This window comes from Ceratocystis lukuohia (genome assembly GCF_044167205.1).
Source record: "Ceratocystis lukuohia strain C4212 chromosome Unknown Supercontig1_pilon, whole genome shotgun sequence".
In the NCBI taxonomy this organism is placed as follows: Eukaryota; Fungi; Ascomycota; class Sordariomycetes; order Microascales; family Ceratocystidaceae; genus Ceratocystis; species Ceratocystis lukuohia.
Window position 1 is genome coordinate 809,685 of NW_027263520.1, and position 23,447 is coordinate 833,131.

General features: G+C 51.6%; 4 protein-coding genes across 4 annotated transcripts; 2 read left to right on the plus strand and 2 right to left on the minus strand.

The window, feature by feature from the left end:
* Positions 1 to 2,067: 2,067 nt before the first annotated feature.
* HOO65_010210 (cerato-platanin) lies at positions 2,068 to 2,531 on the plus strand (the record flags this gene model as incomplete). The annotated part of the gene is made up of 2 exons (XM_071006213.1): positions 2,068 to 2,116; positions 2,176 to 2,531. 2 exons carry the CDS (start codon positions 2,068 to 2,070, stop codon positions 2,529 to 2,531), a joined length of 405 nt encoding a protein of 134 aa, XP_070862032.1.
* Positions 2,532 to 3,381: 850 nt separating this feature from the next.
* HOO65_010211 (uncharacterized protein) lies at positions 3,382 to 7,218 on the minus strand (the record flags this gene model as incomplete). The annotated part of the gene is made up of 1 exon (XM_070999669.1): positions 3,382 to 7,218. One exon carries the CDS (start codon positions 7,216 to 7,218, stop codon positions 3,382 to 3,384), a length of 3,837 nt encoding a protein of 1,278 aa, XP_070862033.1.
* A 59-nt stretch (positions 7,219 to 7,277) lies between these two features.
* Positions 7,278 to 10,304, minus strand: HOO65_010212 (Sec7 domain-containing protein; the record flags this gene model as incomplete). The annotated part of the gene is made up of 1 exon (XM_070999670.1): positions 7,278 to 10,304. One exon carries the CDS (start codon positions 10,302 to 10,304, stop codon positions 7,278 to 7,280), a length of 3,027 nt encoding a protein of 1,008 aa, XP_070862034.1.
* An 8,638-nt stretch (positions 10,305 to 18,942) lies between these two features.
* HOO65_010213 (uncharacterized protein) lies at positions 18,943 to 21,657 on the plus strand (the record flags this gene model as incomplete). Its single annotated transcript, XM_070999671.1, has 1 exon — positions 18,943 to 21,657. The coding sequence occupies one exon, from the start codon at positions 18,943 to 18,945 to the stop codon at positions 21,655 to 21,657; it is 2,715 nt and encodes a 904-aa protein (XP_070862035.1).
* Between the last annotated feature and the right edge of the window lie 1,790 nt (positions 21,658 to 23,447).

Genomic DNA, 23,447 nt, shown 5'->3' on the forward strand with positions numbered 1-23,447 from the left:
AACTCAGGCCAAGGGAGGCATGTCTGTCCACTGCGAGGGCGGACGTTCTAATACACGAGAAGCTAAAAAGACGAGGAGAGACAACAAGACACGAAAAAAAAGGCCTCTTCTCTTGTGACAGCTGACTTGAACTTGGCTTGGCTGGTCTTGTTCGACGGTATTTTTGGGCGGCTGAGAGAGACAGAAAGAAACTCGCAGCGTGTACGGATCACTAGAAGAACCACCCAACGTCGAGGGCAAACTTGCGCTATAGCAAAGGGGGCAAGCAAAATGTCTCCAACTATCTTCTTTAAAACCTTATTTAAGCGTCTCTCTTTAACCGAGGGCGCAGTAAGGCAAGATTGAGAGAAAAAGGGAAAAAAAAAGAAAAAAAAAAAGCTAAATAATGAAACAAGACCAGAAAGAAAGTCTCGCGGTCTATAGCATGTCCACAGCCATCGCTGACCGTTCCGTGTCCACGGGGGGACTGAGCTGTATAGTAACCTAGTAGCGTAGTAACCTAGTAGCACATGCATATGTATGCATATGAATATGTAAGTATATAGTACATGCCCACAGAATCTTGCTTGACTTGGCAACTGGCACCTCAAGCACTTTTGTCATGTCTAGACCTATCTGTCTCTCTCCGACTTTGTCATGTGTCTGGGCGTCTGGGCGGCCTGGTATTGGTATCTGTTTCTACCTGTATATCTGCGGTTGGGTGTCTACTTTGTGGTTGTCTAATGCCATGCATGCACACATAGCATATACAAAACACATGACAGACGATCATCTCCAAAGCCGGGCAGGGAGCATTACGAGAAAGCATTCCGAGGCCATTAGTTCCGTTTACGAGAGAAAAAAAGGTAAGTGGCTAAGCAGAGAGGGAAAAGGGAGGGAAGAGGACGAACTCTTACTCTGGTTTTGGCTTATGCTGGATGGAGGCTGTTTGTTCATGGTGAAGCCAGCCTAGCCCGGCTCAGCCCCAAGATCGCTTCTTACACTCCCTTCCTACCTGTTTGCCTTTGGGTATTTTTGGTATTTTTCTTTTTTGCTTCCACCCTTGGCCTGGCTTGGCTCCTTTTGGTCTGTCGACCCTTGAAACATTTCATGCCCGGCCACTCACTGGAACATCTCATACGAGCGAAAACGTCGTTGTCACCCGGCAAACAGCCGGGGTTTGCGGGTGTTTTTTAGGGACATTTGGGACATCTCGTGTGGGCGGCCTGGTACATGACAGGCGGAAATAATAACTGGACTGATTTTATTGGTGCTTTTATTCATCTTTTGCCGTCCTATAGAGGGGTGGTGCCATGAGGCACTTACTACCTGTGTGCTCATGTCATGTATCAACACCCACTGGATGGATAGCTTAGGGCTGGCCTCGGTCACTGGTAGCATGCTGTGCCTTTGCATCTTTCTACGCCTGGAATCAAGCTGACGCCCCATGTAGACCAATGGAGGGCTCGTTTTCATTGCCTAGTGTGGGTTGAAGTGCTTCGCTCCTCTCCCGAGCCTACCGTGCTTAATTCCAAGGACTACTCTTCATACAGAGCATTTGGCCCCCGCGCTTGCATTGATGCTCGTTGTGATTCCAACTCTCGTATATGTGCGTTTCGGACGGCTACTAACTTTAGTCAACACTACGTCGGTACCCAAGCTCCCCACCCCACCCCCTCCCAACAAGACCCTGTGGGGCCAGCCAAAGGACAAGGCCAAAGGAGCCGAAGCGAAGTGGTTTGCTAGGTCTAAGTGCCGGGAAGGGCAAAGCTAGCAGCAGGCAGATAGATACATTCCCCTGTACAGTACAGCACACGACAAACGATCCCGAAGCAGTATGGCTACAGCAGCAGCAATGTTGAAGGAGGCTTGAGCAACCTTTGGGTTTTCCGTTCCCGCCCCAAGCCCATATCAGAAGTTGTATAAAGAGCCCGACCTGCCCGCCTCCAAGATTGGCTTTTCTTGTTCTTCTCCTCATCACATTCAAGCATCTCTCTTCTCTTCTAATAGCTTCTCTACCACTACTCTACTGCATCTTCCACCTAGTTACTCTAGACATCTCTTTCATACTTCCACCAACCTTTCAAAATGAAGTTCTCTATCCTACCCATGATTGCCAGCGCCATGGCTGTCTCGAGTATGTACTGCTTTTACCCTATTATACATTTTGGGCCTCTCACTAATAGTCTCCTTTAGTCTCTTATGACCCTATCTACGCCGCTGACCTGAGCATGGGCAGCGTTGCCTGCTCCAACGGCGATCATGGCCTTATGGCGCAATACCCTACACTGGGTGAAGTCCCTGGCTTTCCCAATGTTGGCGGTATTCCTGACATCGCCGGCTGGAACTCTCCGAGCTGTGGTACTTGCTGGAAGGTCACGATTCCCAACGGAAACAGCATCTTTATCAGGGGTGTTGACAGTGGCAGAGGTGGATTCAACGTGAATCCTACTGCCTTCACTAAACTGGTTGGCAGCACTGAAGCTGGCCGTGTCGACAACGTCAATTACGTGCAGGTCGATCTTTCCAACTGCATTAACGGCGCTAATTAGGTGACTTCTCCGGAAGCTCCTACTTGCTATCCCCGCTAGAGTAGTCTGGCATTGAAGGAGCCCTTGTACTGAACGAAATTAATATCTACGGCGGGGATCAGCGACTTCATGATACATACACATGGGGCACGGTTAGAGCCATGAAGGCAGTACGCTGTTGTCGACACTGTCCTCCCAGCTGCCCCCCTTTAAAGCTGCCTTTACGCTCAGTTTTTCTTCACTGTTTTTTTTTTTTTTTTCCATAACTACATTCATTTTTTATTGTCCATAGTTACTACGCACTCCTTTTTAATGGCATATTATTTATTCACCACCAATATTTCTATCAACTTGAACCGTGTAACTACGTGTAACTGCGAAAAAGGTGGGACTAAGAGAGATACGCAAGTGTTAAACCAAGTAGTAATGGAGATAATAATATACTAAGTATGCAAAACACGCACGTGAGGTTGTGACTAGAGGTTGGGACAACTAAATATTGTATCAAGTGGTAAGTAGAAACAAGCAAATTCTAGACAAAAGAAAATAGAAAAAATCCCAAGAAAAGAAAAAGAGGGAGAGAGCGACCATCGGGCTTGTCGGCAGGCAAGCTTTGACTAACGGGGGAGAGAGCAGAGAAGAATAGAAGAAGAAAAAAAGAAAAAAAAGGAAAAAAAAAATATCAAATAACCTCCAGGTTAAATCTTGTGACTACCCTCCTACATTCATACAGGACAAAAGGAAAGAAAATATGTGAGAAAAGGGTCGAAGAAAAAACAAAAGTTGAAAAAAAAAGAAGAACAAGAAAGAAAAAAGGAAAAAAACCATGCTTTGCATCCATCGAACGGGTTATAATAGCTACCCCTCTAATCTACGGCATGACATCTGATTGGTCGTCACCGCTCAGATCAAGCTCTCCTCGAGCTGCGCGTCGTGCATGTTCGCGTTCAGCATAGATTTCAGCACGTCGAGTCTCAGCCTGTTGCAGGCAGTCAACATAGGTGCGGAACTTGACAATCTCACGTAGCAGATACGCGCTCTTGCGCTCCCAGTTAGCCATGGCGCGTGCTGCATTAGCACCACGTGGCGTAAAGGCTAGGAGCATTGGGCTACGTAGTTGGTTATGGACTTGCAGGTCGGCTTCGATGCCGCGCACGTAGGTCTGCAGCGAAGCCAGCTGCTCAGCCTCTCCCAGCTTTGATGGTCGCATGCTCTGCGTGGGCGGCGACCAATCGGTAATGTGTACGCGGTCGCCCGGGAGCTTGCCGCGGCCCATGGCCGCTGAGGTCATGGTGGAGCCAAAACCTTGATCGAACGAAGCGGAACGGGCGCTGCGCACAGAGTTGGTCACACTGGCATGGCGGCCATGCACGGCAGCCGAGGAGCCGGGGCGAGATGAAATGCTGGGCACACCATCCTTAGTAGAAGCGGTATCCGTGATAGTGGTGTTAGATGCAGAAGGGACACCAGCAGTTGATTCGGTGATCGCTGTTACGAGAGAGTTGTTGACAATGTTGCTGCTCCACCCATACTCGATATTGCTAATACCACCAACCAAGGGATGAGTACTCAGGCGTGCACTCCAGTAGTTGACAGTAGTGACAAACTCCTTAACTAGCTCCTCGGTGCCGGCCTGGAAGAGGTGGACGGCACCAGTGGGCAGACTCAGAGCCCATACATGGGGTCGAGTGCGAGAGTATCCCGGGGGCGGAAGTGCCGACGCCAGGGTCTGGCGCAAGTCAAAGGTGCCGAGATTGGTAGCATTATCCTGCCAGTTGCCTCCACCCACGGTGATGGGACCCTTGTTGCGCGTATTCCGTGCGTTCCGGCGCTGGCGCATCGACTTGTTAGGTTGGAATGAGAAAATGCTGAGCTTGCCCTTCTGGATGACAGCAAAAGTCTCAGACCAGTTGCGGTCCTTGGCCTTCTTATCTACGCCGTCCAGATGGTGCTTGTGGCTGACGAGACCCTCCTTGATCCAAGGCGGGCCAGCCAGCTCAAGCGATTCGTCGTCCAGAAGCGGCATTGAGGTCTTCATGTCATCATCGACAATAGATGCCGTGCCGGGCAGCTCGTCGCGGATAATAGATTGGCTTAGAGCATTCGCAAAACCAATGCTCTGTTGGAAATCGCTTCGGGCAAAGCCAGAGCCAAACGAATCCATTGACATGGATGTTTGGGTGCGGCCCAGGGACTGCTTACTCCACGTAGCCGACGAAGGAGACGGACTCCACACGGAGTTCTGGTCATCGAAACTCGTCCGGCTAGAGCTGAAACCAGGGGCTCCAAACCGTGGTCTTGAGCGGCTCTTAGAGGGCCACCGCGAAGATGAGTTGCGTGATGACGAATCTGGGATCCGTCCTCGGATCGAGGTCTGGCTTTCCGATGGCGTCTTGCTAAGCACACTAGGGCTCCGCTTGAGCATGCCCCTGACGGAAAGACCGCCGGCTTGGTGGGCGTTACCCGAAGCCAGGTACCGGTCAGCCTCGGCACCCATTAGGGGCAGACGTGCATCGCGGATACTAGCATAGATATCCTTGAGCACGATCTCGACCACGCTTTGCCATGCCTTGAACGAGCCCTCGAAAGGAGCCTTGACAAGCACACCGCATTCGTCAAGGTCGGCCAAGCCAGCAGCGAAGCCTGAGTTATCGTTAGGACGTAGGGGTAGGAAAGAAGATCGCTTGGAGGGGGCTTGGTGGGAGGACCGGAATCCGGCTTCTTGTTGCTTGACAGCCAGGTTGTCAGCCTGATCACAGTAGTCGGGATCAGAGTCCTCAAGAGCCTGGCGGATAGTCTCCATAGTGTTGTGGACGAACTGAGACCGGGTCATCTTCTGCTCGATATCAGCCATGTGAAGATCGGTGTTGAGCAGGAAGATAGAGTAGCATATGGTGTGGATAACGTCTACGTGTATTATGTCAGCACATGCTTGCTTGTCAAGAATTAGTGATGGCGGTCCTATCGCCGGGGGCTTACCTATAGTCTTAAACCCATGCTTGGGATTGCATGCAGCCCAGCGGTTGGAGTAGCATACCAGGATTCTATCCACCTGTTGTGTCTCAGCCCGGAATATTAGCCTGTTGCACACCGAACGCAGCGACTCGACGATACTCGTGTTAGAGAAGTCATAGAGCTCCATGTATGCACGCAGAACACGCTGCCTTACAGGGCCTTCCTCGCCCATCCATGCAGCAGCCTTTTCGCGCTGAATAAATGACTCGTCGCCGTCAAAGATTTTCTGAGCCTTGCTTCGATCGTCGTCGCTTGGGTCGCCAATGACAAAAAGATCCGGCTCGTCAATGTTTTCGGGCTCCATCAGAGCGCCATCCTTCTCGTCTCCGCCAATGATTGTGGGGATTTTCATTCCTGAAGAAATGTTTGCGGTGTTCAAGGAAAGAGAGACAAGGCCATTCATATCACTGCTGTCTTGGCGGACACCTTCAATAGGTAGCAAAACAGAGCTCCGGTGGTCGTCATCTAGACCAGCGTCACGGGACCGGTCGCGTCTCCGTATTTCAGGAGCCCCGATGCCACGACGGGTATGTTTTGAAGACGCGTAGCCTGCAACAACACTGGCGTCGCCCTCACCCTCACCGTCGCTTGCCTGGTCCAGATTGAGGAACGAGTTAGCGCGTCCACTAGCGTTGAAAGACGGCTTATTCGAGGAGGTATCACGGGCCGAGGGGCGTTGTCGGTTCTGGGTAACCATTTGGTGGGCGTTGTTGGTATTTCTAGGGGTATGAGAGCCGTTGGCGTGCTCACTAGCAGTCGAGTGGACCGAGTCAGCGTCGCGGTCGACCTTACGGATCACGGCAGTTGGGCTAGGGTCATACTCTGGAGAGAATGAACGTTTGTAACCGTGGTCGTTGGGAGTGGTACTGTGACGACGGTTGGCAGGACGTTCGGGGGTTGAAGGCAGTATGTATTCTTCGAGCCCTAGGCTGGAGGGCGCCCCAGTGATGGGGCTTCCCTTGAGATAGGGATTCATGACCTTTCTTAGTGAGCTTACGGGGCTTGGTTCTGGGGGGTGGTCCGCAAACTTAGCGGGCAAGACAGTCAGGACTGATGATGATGGCAAAGGGGTGCCTGGTGCTAATACAGAGCCCGGGCCCGACGTTACCGTCGTTGATGGCACTGTTTTGCCCGAATCTGTAGGTGTTGCTGTTGTTTTTGTTTTTGCAGCAGTCACGGTAGCGGCGGCGGTTGCTGCTCCTGCTGCTGCAACTGTTGTCCCTGTCCCTGATCCATTGGCAGGGAGAGCGGGTGGAGGGATTTCTGTTGTCGTAGGAGGCGAAGAAGGGGACATAGCGGTCGTTGGCAAGGGAGGAGGCATGGGCAGTGGAGGGGGGGCATCATGGTCGTTGATTGACTTTTTGCGTCTGCGGAAGAATGCTGACGTCTTCTTCTGCAAAATATGGTGAGGTAGTGGTGCAGTCTCACGCGAGGGTGGTGTTGACTGAGACTTGGTACGGTCAGGCAGATCAACAGGAGAGGATTCGATAGATTGCGGTGCAGATGGTGCAGTGGCAGTAGCGGTAGAGCTAGTAGCAGCGCGTGAGCCAAAGACACGGCGGAAAAAGCCTTGTTTCTCTTTGGGGTTCTGGCCATTGTTTTGGCTAGTCTGCACCTGGGGGGTGGCAGCGGAGGCATTCTCCTTGGTCTTTTCGTAGCCCACGTTGGGCGATGGTGCTGATTCGCCGTCCATTGTAGGCAAGGGGGGAGTGGTCTCGAACTTGTGTGGTTGCTGGTGAGACTTGATAGAGTCTAGACGGCGGGTAGCGTTTGTAGCAGTGCTTTTGATCGAGCGGATGCTTCTTTTGCGTTCAAGAGTAGGGGGCTGTGGAGACTCGACGGGGGAGGAGGCGGTAAAGGAGGGCGAGCCGTACGAGGCGTCACGGGTGTGTCGATGTGAGGAGAGCCCCCGTGAGAGGACGAAGGGACTGTACTGGAGGCCGATCGTGCAATACGTCGAGGACCCCCTGGAACAGCGGGTGGAGGAGCAGCGTCGTAGTCTTCGCCAGCAAAAGAACTGTCGTGGTCGAGTTGCCACGACGGCTTGCGCTGGGCAACCTTGTTACTAAGGCCGAACGACTGGGTGGACTGGGCCTGTCGGAGGAATATGTGGTCCCGCTGGTTCTGTTGCTGCAGGAACTGGGCAGCAGCAGTAGTGGTGCTGCCGATCTGGGGGGGAGAAGAAGAAAGATTGTAGTCGACAGAGGCGGTTGAGATGGGCGTCGAGAAAGCCGGCTGGTTCTGGATCCAGCGTTGGTTGTTAACAGCCTGGATGTACACACCGTCGAAGCTGTTGGTGCTGCTACTCTTTGAGCCTCGACCGCTACGGGAATGGATCTGGTATCTGGGGGGCGTATGCTGACTGCGCAGGCTGCTCATGCGCCCCAGCCCGGAGGGAGGCGGGTAGTAGAAGTTGGATGAGCTGTTAGAGCGACGGCCGGCTCGAGAGCTGATGCGGCTGCTGGCGTCGTCGGGAATATCAAAGTCGGAGCTGTACGAGTTTCCCCCGTGGGTATTCGCCCGCGTGCGAGTGCGGGTGCGGGCGTGGGCAAGAACGGTCGCAGCGGCGGCGGCGGAATGGGGCGATGTAGAGGTTGAGCAGGACCAGGTGCGGTCGGCAAAGGGGGCAGAAGACGAATAGTCTGGTAAATGAGAGGCCGGCTGCTGGCGAGCGTGGGAGGCCAGTGAGATAGGGATGGGCTGGACGGTAGAGTGCGTTGCTGTGGCAGAGCCTGGAAGGATATCGGCTGAGCTAGTGATGGTGGCGGCGGGAGACGAGCTAGATATGGAAGAAAATTGGTCGAGCGATAGCAGCATGTTCGTCATCAACGAATCACGCGTGACGCTGCGAGCCGGCAGCGACAAATCGTGGGAGTCCCTGTCCCTGTCGCACTGGCGAGAATAGTCACGATAGTCGTGCTCGTGGCTACTGGTGGACATTCCGGTGCTGCTGGTGCTGGGGAGGGAGGCGGAATCGTCGGGCGGGAAGGAGACGGGCGTGATGGTGGCCGAGTCTAGAAGACACGACTCCGAATCAGGAGGCCCGGAGGCAGCGGCGACGGCGGAAGGCGAAGACACAGACGTCACAGCAGCGTTGACCAATGTCTGGGAAGAAGGGGGCTCGATTTGGGGCACTGCGGGCTGTTCTCTCGTCTTTTTCCTCAGAACCTTCTTTGCCTGGGGCTGGGGGAGCGCTGCAAGGGAGGATGTCGAGAAGACGGCGCTAGCGCTGGCGCTGGCGGGAGAAGGAGAGGGAGAATAATACAAAGGGGGAGAAGAAGGAGAGGAAGAAGAAGGGGGGGGAGATGGAGAGAAGATGGCCGAGAGCGCAGTGGTTGTGGTGGTGCTGGTAGAGGCGATCGTAACAGTGGTGGAGCCGGTGCTTGTGCTTGTGCTGGTGGAGGAAATAGGGACATTTGTTGGTGATGATTGGCGTTGATTGGCAGTGGTGGCTGTATTGCTGGAAACGGGGGCAGTGGAGAATAGGCTGCTAGCGCTGTTGGCATTGTTGTTTACAGCGCCTTTGCTAGTGCTAGCAGCCCTGGAAATGCCGCCAGAGCCTGTAGCGTTAGATTGGGGCGGATTCGCTTCAGGGCTCTGCAGCCTGTGGTTCAGCACTGGGGAGATCTGGGCCCCTGACGGGGTCGCTAGCGGATGCCCTAATTGGGACGTTCCTGAGCCTGGGCTCCCTGTCAATGTAACTATAGAATTAGTGGCCGCAGCACTATTGCCTGCTGCCCCACCTGGAGAAACAGAGCTAGGGCCAAGCCCGGGGTGGACGACAGGGCCAGGCTTGTTGTTGAGGGACAACTTTTCTCCTACTGTTGTTTCTGACACAGACCCTTCTCCTCCCGTCGCAAGCGTGCTGAGACTGACTGTCGCTCGCAGCGGCGATGTGGGCGCTCCTGCAGCGAGAGCCTCGTCGGCCGAGTGGAAGTCGGGTTGGTTGTCGAATGTTTCGCTCGCCTCGTAGTAGAAGCTGCCAATGCTGCTGATGCGCTTGCTACTAGCCATGTCATTGAAGCTTGCAGATGTGCTGACGCTTCGCGTGCTGATGCTTCCCCGGCCGGCGCTTGTTGCAGTGCCGCCAAAGTCCAAATCAAAGCCAAACGTCGACTTTTGCGGCGTCGCCAGCCCAGCGCTCCTCAACGCTGACGCAGAGCCGCGTGCAAAGCTGGCTGAGAGCGGGCTGAGTGTCAGGTCCCAGTCTAGTTGCAGGCCGGGACTCTGTGTTGTCTTGGTGCTTGACGACGGCTCCAGTGGTAGGGTCAATGGGGCCTTGGCTTTGCGGGTGAGCAGTGATTTGTGTGGCCTGGTAGAGGTCGTGATCGTGGCCGTGGAAATGGGTGTAGCAACGGAGGCGGCTCCGGCCGCAGCCCCTCTAGAAGAATAGGGCCTGGGCATAGTTGTGGTGTCTGTGCTTGCGGATATTCTTGGTGAGCCTATGTCCGAGAGGCCTAGTAGCACGCCTCTTTGTGCTGCGTTTATCTTGGCTTTGGATTGAGTATCTGTCTGTCTTTCGGTTCTTGCGTAGAACCCGTCGTCCAGACTGAGGCTTCTACGATGGGCCTGGGGCTTCGGTTCGGGCGCAGGTACGCTTGTATTCTCAGAAAGGTGCTGATGATACAGATATTCGTCATCTATAAGCTCGTTTTCGTGGTCGTGGTTGCTGGAAGTTTGGCCGAAAGGTCCTGGGAAAGAAAGCCGGGCGGGTGATATGGGACCAATGTTTATTTGTTCAGGCTGGCGCCTGTGGTAGTAGTTGGATCTGTTTCCCATGGCTGTGCACTCTCACTTCTACGCTACACGCACGGCAAGCAGAAGCACGGGCACAGGATGCACGGCAAGCTCTGAAATGAGGGCGAACGGACTTCGATGCTGCTTTGACCTCTACTCTGGCCCAGCATCAACGCGTGGTTCGTCTTGGCTTAGCTGCTTTGGCTCTTCTATCCCCGGGTTTTTATTCTTTTTTTTTGTTTATTTTTCTTGCTGCAACAGCAGCGAGCCAATATATTGACGCAGTCGGAATTGTGTAAACTCGAGCTTGGGGGATGTTTGTTGTGTCTGCGCTGCGTGTAAGTCGAATGGGGGGAGGGGGGGGGGGGGGGGTTATCGGCGCAGGTGTGGCAAGTTGTGAGGCACACTGCGTATCAGGTTTCGGATATCACCATAACATAGCATACGAGCTCGTGATGGCAGGCTAACAATGAATGGGCTTCACTGTGCAGGTAGTGCGATCGAAGGAAAAGAGACGTGGGCGCAGAGGGACGATGCAGATAAGGAAATCTATGGAGAGACGCCAGCACGCAAAGACCGGGACGGGACAACGCTTCAACTAACAGCAGCTTGTCTATTTCATCTTTTTATTACCCGTCTCTCGTCTTGCCTCAGCTCCTCTATATCTACATGGCCACGGCCCACCGGCGTCCAAGCCCGCCTCGTCCTGTCCATCTCCAGCGTCATGACACTGCAGATCTTGCACTTTTTTCATCTCCTGCAAATTTCTTCGTGCGCTCAGCTTGAGCTTGAGAGGGGCCCGTTTTGCCTCCAACTAAACGTCGCCAAAACCACACTAACCCATCTTGTCCTCTTGCCCTCTTGTTGCGTGGGCTTTTTCGGTCCCCAAACCATGTCAGCCAATCTTGGCCATACATCTGAGCATCTCGCATCAATCATCCACAACTTGGGATCGGCCGACAGCAACAAGTATGGCCCCGGTAGCAGTCTGGCTGCGTAGTTGTATGACTTGGTGTCCTCTGTATCAGCATGCAGCTGAAGAGGCAGCTGAAGAAAAGAGGCTTCAAGCTGGACAAGTCCATTGTCCGTCCAAAAAGGCCCGACTTCCATATTCGTGCTTGGCACGTTCTACATGCAATAGCTGTGTATGCTACTGCCTGCCAGCAGCTAGTTCTATTCTCTCATTCTTCTCTCTTGTTCTCTCTCTTGTTCTCTCTCACTCAGAGTGCTGTCCAAAGCTTCTCAGAGAGCCAGCCTAGTCTTCAACTTATCGGCACTTGAGCTGCTCGATAATCTCACAATCAGAAGGCGGTGAAGACTTCATTTCAGGAGCAGAGCCAATCAGCAGTGTCCAACCCTTTTACCCCTTTCTTTCTGCCACCTTCCTTTTTTTCCTTTGGCTTTGCTTCCTGGTTCCTGGATATCAATCCTAAGCCCCGCCTTGTTCCATGTTCTAGCGCAAATTGTCAGCAATAGCAGCCAAGGAAAAGGGCAACTACTGGCCACAGACTTGCAAACTTTGAGGGCGTTCTAGGGCTGTCATGTAGCGACTACCTTTTTCTCTGCCTAGACGCACGCACAGAGCCAAGTATCTTGGACTTTTCTGTCCTGTGTTAATTATTGCGGTTATCAAAATTTGATGCGTATTTGGCGATAGTAATCAAATGGAGGCATATGTTTCTCTAATATGCTTGGCCTCAAAATTGTGCCCCCCTATCCGTTAACAAGCTTAAGTTTGCTGGTCCCCAAGCTTCTACGGATCCATCTTCACACGCGCACACACACACGCACACGCACACACGTCAGATCTGGACCTATGCTGCCTCCTAGGGTATGTTAACCCTTGTGTGTGTGATAACGCAGCTCTGTCTGTCTGTTGTTGATGTTACTCCTTTTCAGGTGTCCTTGAATTTTGTTTGGTTTTTCCGAGACACGTACAAAGAGAAACAAAGAAGTGCCCTGGACCTTGCCCTAACATATTGTGCTGTGAACTGGGTCTCAAGCCCTTGAACCCTGTTTGCCCCCCCTCCCCTCCCCTTCCATCATCAATCACCTGGAGAGAATCACTTTGGCAGTGGGGATTTTCCTCCCTACGCGCCCGTTAGAGAGTTATTTCCCGGTGACTCAAATAAGGGCTTGTTGTTTTTGTTATTGGGCCCGGAATTACTACAACCGTATTCTCTAAGGGGATGGTTATATGAGTTATAAATCCGGTTTCCTGGCGTCCCATGTGCACGTCGTGAGCATCAGTGGGCTTCGTGGGCTTTGTGGCAGTGTTTGTTGTTGCTGCTGCTGTTGCTGTTGCTATTGTTGTTGCTGCCGCCGCTGCTGCTGCTGCTCCTGTTGCAGCATATGCAGTAAGAATCACGTGGCCTTAACCTACCTGCACGCACGCAATGAAATAACACTGCATATTGGGAAGACGAAAAGACTGAGAGCCATCACAACAACAACACAAGAGACGAAGCCAAGTTGACCATCTGGCTTATCTGTGCCACCCACCGTGCGCACGCTCACTCGCAGTCTCCCTCATATTTGCCTCCGCTATTCTAATGCTATCTCACAGATCACAGTTATCCCATCCGTCACCTTGTGTGTTTGTTTCTCTCCCCTATGCCGCCATGCTTGTCAAACAGGAAGACAAATCGCTGCACATCAGAAACACTAGTCACACAAAATGTGATGCACCGAAGAATTTCTCCTTCGTCTGGCGCCCCTCCTGTTCTTGCGGTGAAGAGAAGGTGTCCCAACCCTAGCAGCTGGGGAAAGTCAAATAGATGGACATATGATGCGTGTCTTGTCCTCTTGTCTTAGCAAAAGAAAAGTGGAAGAGAAAAGAAGACATTGAGAATCCGATTTTGCGCGGCATCTATCCCCATGTGCGACAGGTCGGACATCTCTTTGCAACAATAGTCCGAAACCAACATGCTGCCCTCCACGACAACTATGTACACATATGTACTTACTCTCTTGTTCTCCTTCTTCTTTTCCTTCCCTTCGTCCCCGCCTTTTGCGCCTACGCACGGAAAGGCTGTTTGGTGGCACAGTGGTACGGTGGCGGCTAGAGCTGTAAAGTAATTTGATGTATGGAATGCGTAGAATATTTTAACGAAGAACGCCATCTGAACTTCTAGGAGGAGGAGGAGGCATGCTTGGGCGGTGGCTGAGCTAGAGCATAGACACCGCATCAACAGAGGCGGGGAGAGGGGGAGAGGGGGAGAGGGAGGGAATATCAGGGGCGGCTTATAGGTTGGCAGCGACTACTAATCGGTGTAAGTCTCCTGGCTTGAAATCTAGCCAGGCCGGCCGGCTTGGTAGTAAGCTGTCTGATACACGTTGATATTCGCTATTGAGGACTATGGTTGAATAGGCAAGTAATCAGATGGCTAGAACTGATTCATTCGGCCGGGACAGACCGCCTTACAGGAGTCAAACTCGCACGGCCAGCAGATTTCGGGCATGTGCTCTCTGTGTTATGTGCTGTAGCTAGGACCTAGCTTCCTAGCTTGCATATATCCCGGCTGATCTGCCTCTGGTGTGTAGTGTTGTCTTCGATTCCTCCCAACAACGCATTTACAGACAGCGAGCTTCTTACTTGCCTTCTTTCTTCCCTTTGCTTTCCCCCCATGTGCGATGCTTGCATATCTGCCAGCTGTTGTTGACCACCGGCTTTCTAGGGTTTACACCCCCCCCCCCCCTCCCCTCCTTTCTCTGACGTCACATACATCCTTCTAGATAACAGAGCCATAGAATTGCACTCGAGTCGAGGCCCTACTTTTCACTGAGCCAGCCTAAGGCTATAGTTGCTGAAGTACAAGGTAGGTCAAGACATGCGCATGTACGGTTGTCTCTTTGTCGGGACAAAAGTAAGAAACGAAACAAAAAAAGAAAGAGAGGATGAATGGGGGGGAGTGGGAGTAGAGTAGGTGCATACGAGAAAGAAGGTAGGAAGGGGTGGATGGAGAATGAAGGTTGTCTAGGCCTAAACGCCAGCGAATTTTGAGACTCGTGTCTGAAGATTCCTGGCATTCACCCATTTCACCCGGGCCTAATATTCCTAGCTGTGTAATCTCTCTGCAAACCTTGCTTGTGTATGTATGGGTTTCATCCAGGTCATATGTACATATTTGTACAGAAAGACAGCAAAATACGTACGCTACAGACTGAGGAAGAAGCAGCTTTCATTTTCATAGGTAGGCTGATAAGGACCAAAGGCTAGTTTCATATCAAGTAGATAACTGTCTTAATACAACTGCTGCTATCACTACCCTGGCGATAGCCTTGGATGAAACTTGATTGTTCTGTTCCAGGCTCTAGTTGCTGCCTTGCTTAGTAGAGGGACAAGTGTGATTATACAGATTTTGACCTAAGCTATCTATTCTGTAGGGCAGTCTGACACTACCAGCTAACCACAAGGCCTAATGTAAGCCCTCTGTAGCTGACACTGCTAAAGAACAGCAGAGTGGTGGGGACGAGAGCTAAGCAAAGAGGTGTCGGAGACTTCTTGAGCTGAGATGTAGTAGTTAGATCGGAATAGCTAGTTAGTTGCGTGACCTTCTACTCAATAGCACTTTGGTAAGGTATGGTGTCTGACCCAGTTTGGACACCTACAATGGTGCTTCCGGCTGTCCCCCCTCCCCCCGTAAGACAGCAAGCAAGAACTGGCCTATGTGCTGTCACACGGCTTGAAAAGCGGTAGATGTTGGGCTGCTATCGTTTTAGTAGCAATGCAAAGCTGACAAAAGAATGATAAAGTCAACAAATGGAACATACAGACGTGGGGGAGAGAGAGGTGTGTGTACATCCAGCAGAAGGGATAAGTGATTTTTGGGGAAAACAGAGCCACAGAAGCAGAGTCACAGAGCAGTTAGCTCCACATCCCCAATCTTGTGGCCGCTATTCTTGCCTTGACGCTAGGTAGCAACGCACGAGAATGCATGATGAAATGTGTCAACAGTGTAGCTGCGTGAAGTGGCCAGATTTAAGATGCCTGGCCAGTCACGACTGAGCCATTGGGTTGGCGAGCAGCGACCACACAGCTGCAAAGCCAATGTGAGCAACTAAGCAACTGGCTTCGACTTGAACGATCCCAACAGGTTGAGAGGGAAAAGCAGGCCCCGACATAGTGGAGCGTTGAGGCGCGAGATGGTTGAGAGACATACGCAAAAAGCGTTCAAGGAGGCCAGTGCTGAGGTGAAAGCATGTGTTGTCCTTGGCGATGTTAGGAGTAGCGATTTGCTCGACTCCCTCCCTCCTACGAGCTCGCTCTGCCCACCAGCCATCATACGATGCCTCGTGTAGATATGAAGACAAAAGGGGGAAGGGGGGGGGGGGGGTCTAGGATGAAAGAACAAGCCTTTATGCTTCCTTCTTTGGCTATGACTTTATGGATATGCTGTGCGCATGCTTCAGTAGTGGCAGTGGTGCTGGCGGGGGCACCGCCATGCCGGCACATGCAAACTTCAACATTGAACCATTCCTTCACAGAGCTATGATGCCAGAATTTGCCAGAGGAACAAATGGGGTAGATTCAGCCGAGCTGGAGCTTGGCTTGTAGAAATGGAAGCTAGCTGAAGTGAGAAGAGGTGTGGGCAAAAGACCGGAGCATGGGCAAGAGGAGGGGAAAAAAGAAGGAGATGAAAAGAGAGGGACGGAGAGGGCAAAGTAGCGTACAACACAAGCTGGAGAGGGAGACTGACGATAGCAGATACTACGGGGAGAGGAATAAAGTGCTCCACATGTCGTAGACAGACGTTGATGGAGTTGAATAGTCTGTGTGTCACACGGAAATCTCTGCTCCTGTAGCCAGCGTATGTGCATGTCAGACCAGCAAACGCCATGGACAGATCCTCAGCAACTTCACAAGAGCCTGGGACTAGTGGTTAACGGGTAATACGCAGAAGGGGGGAAGGGGGGGGGCAGGGCGAAGAACAGCGCATGCACACAATATGTCAGCGTGACTGGGATGAAAATTCTGCTTAGCTGGGGGAAAGCCTCAGGCGGTTGCTATATTATTGTGATGTGATAGCATGTGCTTTGGTGCTTTGTGGGTATTCTTGGATTGTTTAATCGATAATTCTGTAGAGGCCGGGGGGGGGGGGGGGAGGGGGGCTTGGATTTGTATACACCACTGAAAACAGATTCACCGCTTGGATTATCCCAAATTTATCAAGCTCTCTCTACGCGCTAGTATTCTAGTATTCCGATAATCTGGTATCTTTGGAGTTTTCCCTTTGTCTAATTCTCGGTGAAGACAGGCAGTGTGATCAAGCGGACCCCTTACACTATATGCAGAGGAGCCGAGCATAAATAGCCGTAATTGGGCACAGTTTATCAATGTTGCAATGCACTGCTAGTAGCACTTCTTTCATACACCAGGAACAATGAGTGTTTGAGAAGACAAATCTCAAGGGGAAAGTATAAGGGTGTCAAGGGCTAGCTCCAAGTGCTAATGCTGCTACAATAAGCGCTTACTATGGGAAAGCATTTGACACGCACAAAAAGCAAGACCCTGGTACATAAAGATGGCATTTCCTTTTCACTCTGTGCCAGCCACGGTGTTGTGTCGTCGAAATTGGGGTGGAACTCGTTGAGTGACAGTGATGATGTATGGAGGCTGTTGTTTGCTAATGAGACTTTGTGAGTAGAATCACGCCAGGACGATCCAGAAGAGAACTGGGGAATTCCGGTGTCAAGTTACTCTGGAAGGGCGTTTAAGGGCATCCTTCTCTAGGAACGCTAGGGAGGAGAGACATAGAAGTCTTAGAAATAAGCATAGTATGCCTGAGAATATGGAATTATATGTCTTGAAGATTAGGTTCTTTGTGTTTTTTTTTTTTTTTTTTTTCTTCTTAGAAAATCCACGTATTTTTTTAATACACCGCTCTTTGCAAAATATTCAAAAAAAAGAAAGGAAGGATGAGAGCTAGATGAGTGCCCAACAGCACCTATAGAGCCGGGGTGAAGGGGGAGGGGAGGGGAGGGGGGAGGAGAGGACGAGTCCATACAAACAAGTATGCACAACTTCTTTTCTTCTCTTTTCCTTTCTTTTTTCTCTATCTCGATATGGAGCTAGCCCCTTCCACAACCGTGACTGACTTATTGAAACCCATCTTGTTCTTCAGCGCAATATCTAGAGGGCATTTGAGTGGGCTAATGGTCCTTTTATAGGCAATAAATTGGGCTCGAGCACGGCCTTTAAGCATCGTTAAAAATGACATCATAATGTTAAGGTTCATGGAAACCCACCCTGCTGTGAGCACTCTACTCTAAGGCGCCGCGGCCTAATTCAAGTGGTCGTTGGAAAGAATCGAGGAGCAAGGCGTATAGCTACGGAAGGGCATGGTATAAAACAAAGTACATGTTCATTGTCCATCCTATTACATGCACGACACGTGTTCAAAGGAGTGGGATAGAGAAAAGAGGAGTAGAACATAACATATATCTAGCCAAAGGCAGGCTCGGCCTAGCTAGCTGAGGCTTGTTGGGCTTGTCACGGACGTGCCCATTGTTATGAGAACATTTCGAAAGAAAGAAGGGAAACAAGAACATAGAGACGGCTAGATGGGCTTCCCAAAAAATGAATCAAAGCAAAACATAAAAAGCCATTACCAAGGAAGACATGGAAGGCGAAAAGGGGGGGTGGGGGTGGGGGGTGTTGTTCTATAGCAAGACAACGAAGCAAAGCGGACGGATGGAGTCAACGGATGAAAGAACAACAACACAAGAGCAGAGCAAACTGTATAGAAGTAGAAGCAGCTACAGCTTGAGAGGAAGAAGAGAGCCATCCTTCTTATAGCCAGCTTTGTAGCAGAGGGGTGGGTGGTGTACGGGGGTTGTAGTAAGAGAGTGGTGTAACAGGTGGTCTCCGCTGCTCTGCTCCAGCCTAGCTTTCATATACAATCTAGCCACATGCCGATTTACTACTTGCTCCTCCTTCTCTCTTCTACGAATTTTTATAAACCTATTTGGGGCTTCAACCTAAAGATAGCCGTGCCCAAGGCCTCTTTTCTTTCCCGCCTTGTTGTTCTTATTTTTATTTTTATTTTTTTTTCCGTCCCTAAGCACCATTGTACTATAACCGTCTTCATATGCGCAGAATCGAGAAAAGATTTGTGTGGGCAGCCTAGTACTGATGTGTTGGTTGAAATATTCATGCCAACACTCAAATGTTGTATTCGACTAAGAGCGAGTCCGTTTCCTAATCACGCTATCACAGACTCTGCCTTTGCTCTACATTGCCCGCTAAAGCTGGCAGTCTTGGGCTTGACTGGGAGTATATAAGCCAACAGGCTTCCTGCTTGTTTTCTCTCCCCCTTCTCTAGAAAGACTCGGCGGCTATAATCTACTCTACATCATTTATTTTAGGCTATAACAAAGTCTCTGTTCCTCTCTCCCCCCCCCCCCCCCCCCCAAGCCATACATGCACATCGCCAAATAGAACGGTTGAGGGCCGACTTCTTCTATATCTAGCAACTAATATTGCTCCCGCCTCTTGTGTAGAGACGGCAATCTTTACTACTACGCCTTGTCCACATATATACTACTCCTTGAAAAGACGGCATACACACATGCACATACACAAGGCACTACATGACAAGTCCAATTACAGCCCTTCTTCGATCTCACCTCAACCCGCCCAGCCCGTCTTCAACTCCCCTTGTCCTTTTCCTCGTCCATAATGGCTCCAGAGTCTACTGGAGACACTGCCCACCTAGCTACTGAGACGACTCCCAAGCAAAACACCCGCACCCACCACGACCACGACACCCGCCAAGCTCAGAGAACAGCGGCGTCGGCTACTCTAGAGAAAAGTCCCGCGGCCTTTTCCACTGAACCGGGCCTAGAAGGCTCAGCAGGTGGGAGCACTGGCCGTGCTGTACCACCAAGCTCCACATCATCTTTGCCGCCTACGCTATCATCTGCTGCTCGCACAGCATCAAGCATCCCAGACAAACCCCGGAGAAGATCTACCCGTACACCCAGACCAGCCACGGAAATAGCCTCGAGTATATCTCCGAGACAAACAGTGACTCGAAAGTCTGCGCAACGTCAGCAGCAACAATTGCTCCGGGAGCAGACGCAGCAGGTAGAGCAGCAGCAACACCAACAAGAAGGACAGGGACAAGGCCAGATGCAGAAGCAAGGGCAGGAGCGGCGAGCAAGACAGCACCCAACCGCCCAGAGCAGCTCCAGCCATACTCCGGCTTCAGCCTCAGCTTCTGGTGCCAGCCGTACTCCCCTTAGATCGACCGCTGCACAGAAGCGGAAGCGGGCCGCCAGCCTGAGCGACAACGGCTCCGAGAACGACTCTGACAGCAGCGAGCATATCAAGAGAGAGACCCCCAAGGCAGATAGACAGCCACGCCAGTCCAAGAAGGCGCGGACATCATCCTACACAGCTACTGCCGGAGTCATCGCTGCCGTTATCTCCGACTACCAACACAGCAACAATAGCCACAAGCGCGCCAACTTCAAGTCTGACGGCCACGGGCTAGCCTGCCCTTTCTATTGCTACGACCCTGTGGGCTCGCGAGAGTGCCGCAACTTCTTGCTGACAAAGATCAGCTACGTCAAGCAGCACCTGACGCGGCACCATCGCCGGCCGCTTTATTGCACGCGGTGTTTGGCAGAGTTTGACGAGGAAGACGGCTTGCAAGTGCACGTACGGGCAAAGGTATGTGAAGAAAAGGAGACTGTGCATAGGCCACGGGGAGTGACTGAAGAGCAGCTACGACAACTGCGGGGTCGCGTGGACCAAAAGAAGCGGGTTAGCGACCAGTGGTTCGATATCTACAGCATTGTCTTTCCTAATGCCGAGCGGCCCAAGTCGGTTATTGTCGATCACGACGTGTCGCCTGATGTCGGTGATTTCATTGGGTATCTCCTTTTCAAGTTCAATGAACACATCCCGCGTCTGGCAGCCGTTGCAGCAGCCCAGGCGTCTGGGAATAGTGAAGTTGATTTCCATGATTTCTGCCCTGGAGTCAGGCAGGAACTCAGCCATGTCACAGTAGACGTGGCCCAGCTTACGCAGCTAATAAAGGACAAGAGCCGTGAAACCTACATGGAGTGGTGCCGCATGACCAAGGTTAAATGTGACAACACTCGTCGCGACCAGGCAGAGAGACAGCGCACCCGCGAGCACAATGGGCTGCGTTCGAAAGTGATAAGTGCGGCCGCTAATGCAGCTGCCTCTGTTGGCGAAGAGTACGAGCCTGACTGGGACATGGACTTGGATATTGACTCTGAGTTAGATCACGATTCGGTGATTGGCGACTACAACTATACTGATCCCGACCACTGGCCGATAACGGCTTACGAGGACGGAGAACTGACGCCTTTGGAAATGGATTTGCACAGGCAGGGGCTGAGACATGATGAAGACCAGCAGCCACAATGGCAAATGCAGCGCCGCAACCACGCATCAGCGGACCAGTCTTCAACACAGTCTGGACCCAGGATTCAGTTTCCAGGCCCAACGCCGTGGCCCGGGAAGACACGGGCTCAGGGGACTGAAGCACCTGCTCATCTCCGATCGCATTCGCGCTCTCACTCTTGCCCCGAGGACTTGGCATCTGACCAGGCGGGTCGTACTCTTCCAGCACAGAGCATCTGGGCTGCTGACCAGCAGCGCCAGCCCCAGGACCGTCAGGCATTGCTACAGTCACATAGGCAGCACCAGGCTTCAGCTGGCTTTTTTGAGGCCAGCTTATCTGACTCTCGCCCACAGCCTCATGTACCTGTAGCCCAGACTATAGATGCGTATCTTCCCTATTCGCCAACATCTTTACTGGCAAACCCCCCAATGACATACTCCCACGACTATCCTTCGGGGTCGCCTAAGCATACGTCACCTTTCCAGGCTAATCAGGCACCCTCTGCTTTTGTGTCTACGGCTAGCGCGCTTCCTAGCAGCGAAGTCCGGCCTGCCATTGGCTCTTACTCATCACCACCACGAGCCGTCCTCAAACGAGCCACCACTGGCGGTGTTCGTTCCGCTGATAGGGCGGGCGCTGTATCACCATCGACAGCCGGCAGATTCTCGCCTCGGCCAGGCCTGCTGCGTTCGGTAACCACAACAGGGAGCTTGTCACCAGCGAGTTCCTCAAGAATGCTTCCACCGCGGCCCACAAGCTCTGGCATGACTGGCGCAGCTCGGCAGATGGCTGCAGTAGAGCCGCCTAGACTTGCATCGTCGCCTGTAAATCCACCAGGGTCGCCAACCATGGCCCATGGCAGTGTGTGCCAGGCAAGGCCAGACTCATCGGGCAGCCAAACAGCAACAAAGGAGCGAAGAGGGTCCGGCTCGCGCAACCCCCGTAACGATATGGCCATAGAGTCACTGTTAGGGCCGACAATATCCGAGTCTAGTCGAGATATCAGCGGAGGATAGGAACGGGTGATGCTGCCAGCATTTCGTTTTCCTTCCTCCTCCTCTCCTTACTCTTTTCCTTTATTAATTTTCTAGCCTGTAGGCTATTTTTCTTTGTATTTATCTTCCTTTTCAGGTTCCTAGCTTCTAGTGACCAGGCGAGCCGGCTCTGTTCGGGCGAGCCTCAACGGCCGTAAAGATGCAAAAGTTTTGTTTTACCAGGCCTGGGTTTTGGGGTTTATTTGTTTGCATGTCATTGCCTATGTTATTTTTGTTTTTGAGAGGCTTTAAATTGATGCTTTACGGCTTTGCTTCCATTGTTTACAACTGTTGTATATAGATTTCCTTTGTACTATATATCCATCTATCTTAGAGCATTGCTGGTAGATGGGATTACAAATGGCAAACCCACTGTCTATGGTGATGGAACTCGTGGTTTTTTTCCTTTTATTCTACTTTTTTCTTGTATCAGATATCACTTTCCTTGGTCCGATAGCTTGGCCTGCTTGCTAGCTCACACCAAGTCTGTTTCTTTCAGGCAGCTTTGTCTGACGAGGCTCAAGTCTGTGCAGGGAGGGTATGGGTCTCTCTAGTCGTACGCTCTATTGCATTTAACGCCCTATTTCAACAGCACAGCCGCAACTAGCATGATCTAGTCAGTCTTGTACTAACAGGAATTCCATTCCGCATGTGGTCCAATAGTACGCCGGGCCGACCTTATCATATGGAATAAAAGCAGCTTTTGGCGCGTTGCATTCTCGGTTATTCATTATGCATTATACTACAATTAGAATCAGTGCCTGACAGCCTAGTTCTTTCAGCGTTCTGGATGTCTAGGCCGGCAGAAAGGGGAAGGGAAAGTGAAATAGGCTTTCTGTGCCCATTAAGACATGCATATGGATAGAGGCATGTATATAGTGCATGGTAGCTGGGATATCATTTGGGCACCAACCCCAAATCCAACGTCCTGCTTTTAACACCAAGGCTTCTTCTCCTCTAATTAGCACACATGTCACCTCTTACTCTAGTACCGAACCTTAAATGACAACACATCGGTTCCAGGCTGGATACGCCCCAGCAACCCATGGTTCTAGACTGACGCTGAACAGACATGAACCGGCGGTCCTTGCGTCCCGGACAGACTTGGTATACCACTCAGAAGCCACCTCATCATTTCCTTGGTTTTTTCCATGCAATGCATGGGCCAAGTTTACCCGATAGTGATGGGCGCGCCTCAACGGCCACATACATCTCTCCTCTAGATCTTGTGTCTCATCACACACCAAAGCTTCTCATTGCTTGTTGTCCACCATGCCGCTCGCTACGTCAATGCAGGCTCATGTCTGAGGCCTAGTCCAGCTTGAAGCCTAATTAATAATCAGGTGTAGATATGAGCCAAAGCCATAGTTGAGATTGCCATGCCTAACACTGATGTTGTGCTGGGTTTGCTTTTCGTGTTAGCAATGCCCCTGACGATAGTGACAAAACTTATGCAAGCTTGCGGGGAATGAGTTGGCGGTTTGTGACGCAGAGATGTACGTTGACTTGTGACTTAAGCTGAAGCCCTACTATGACCAACATTTTCAGTTAGACCCATGAAAATAAGGCACTATAGTGAATATTCAATTCTGCTGACGGTCTCATACCCTTTGTCTTATACATTATAGTTACATTCTTTTCCCTAGAAAGACACATAAGACTGCGTTCAAACGTCAATGCTGACGTGTTTGCATTTGAATGACGTCTCAATAGTTGGGCTGTCATTGATTGACCCGGGCGTTCCCGGCCTCTTTCTTACGGAGCTCTGGGGG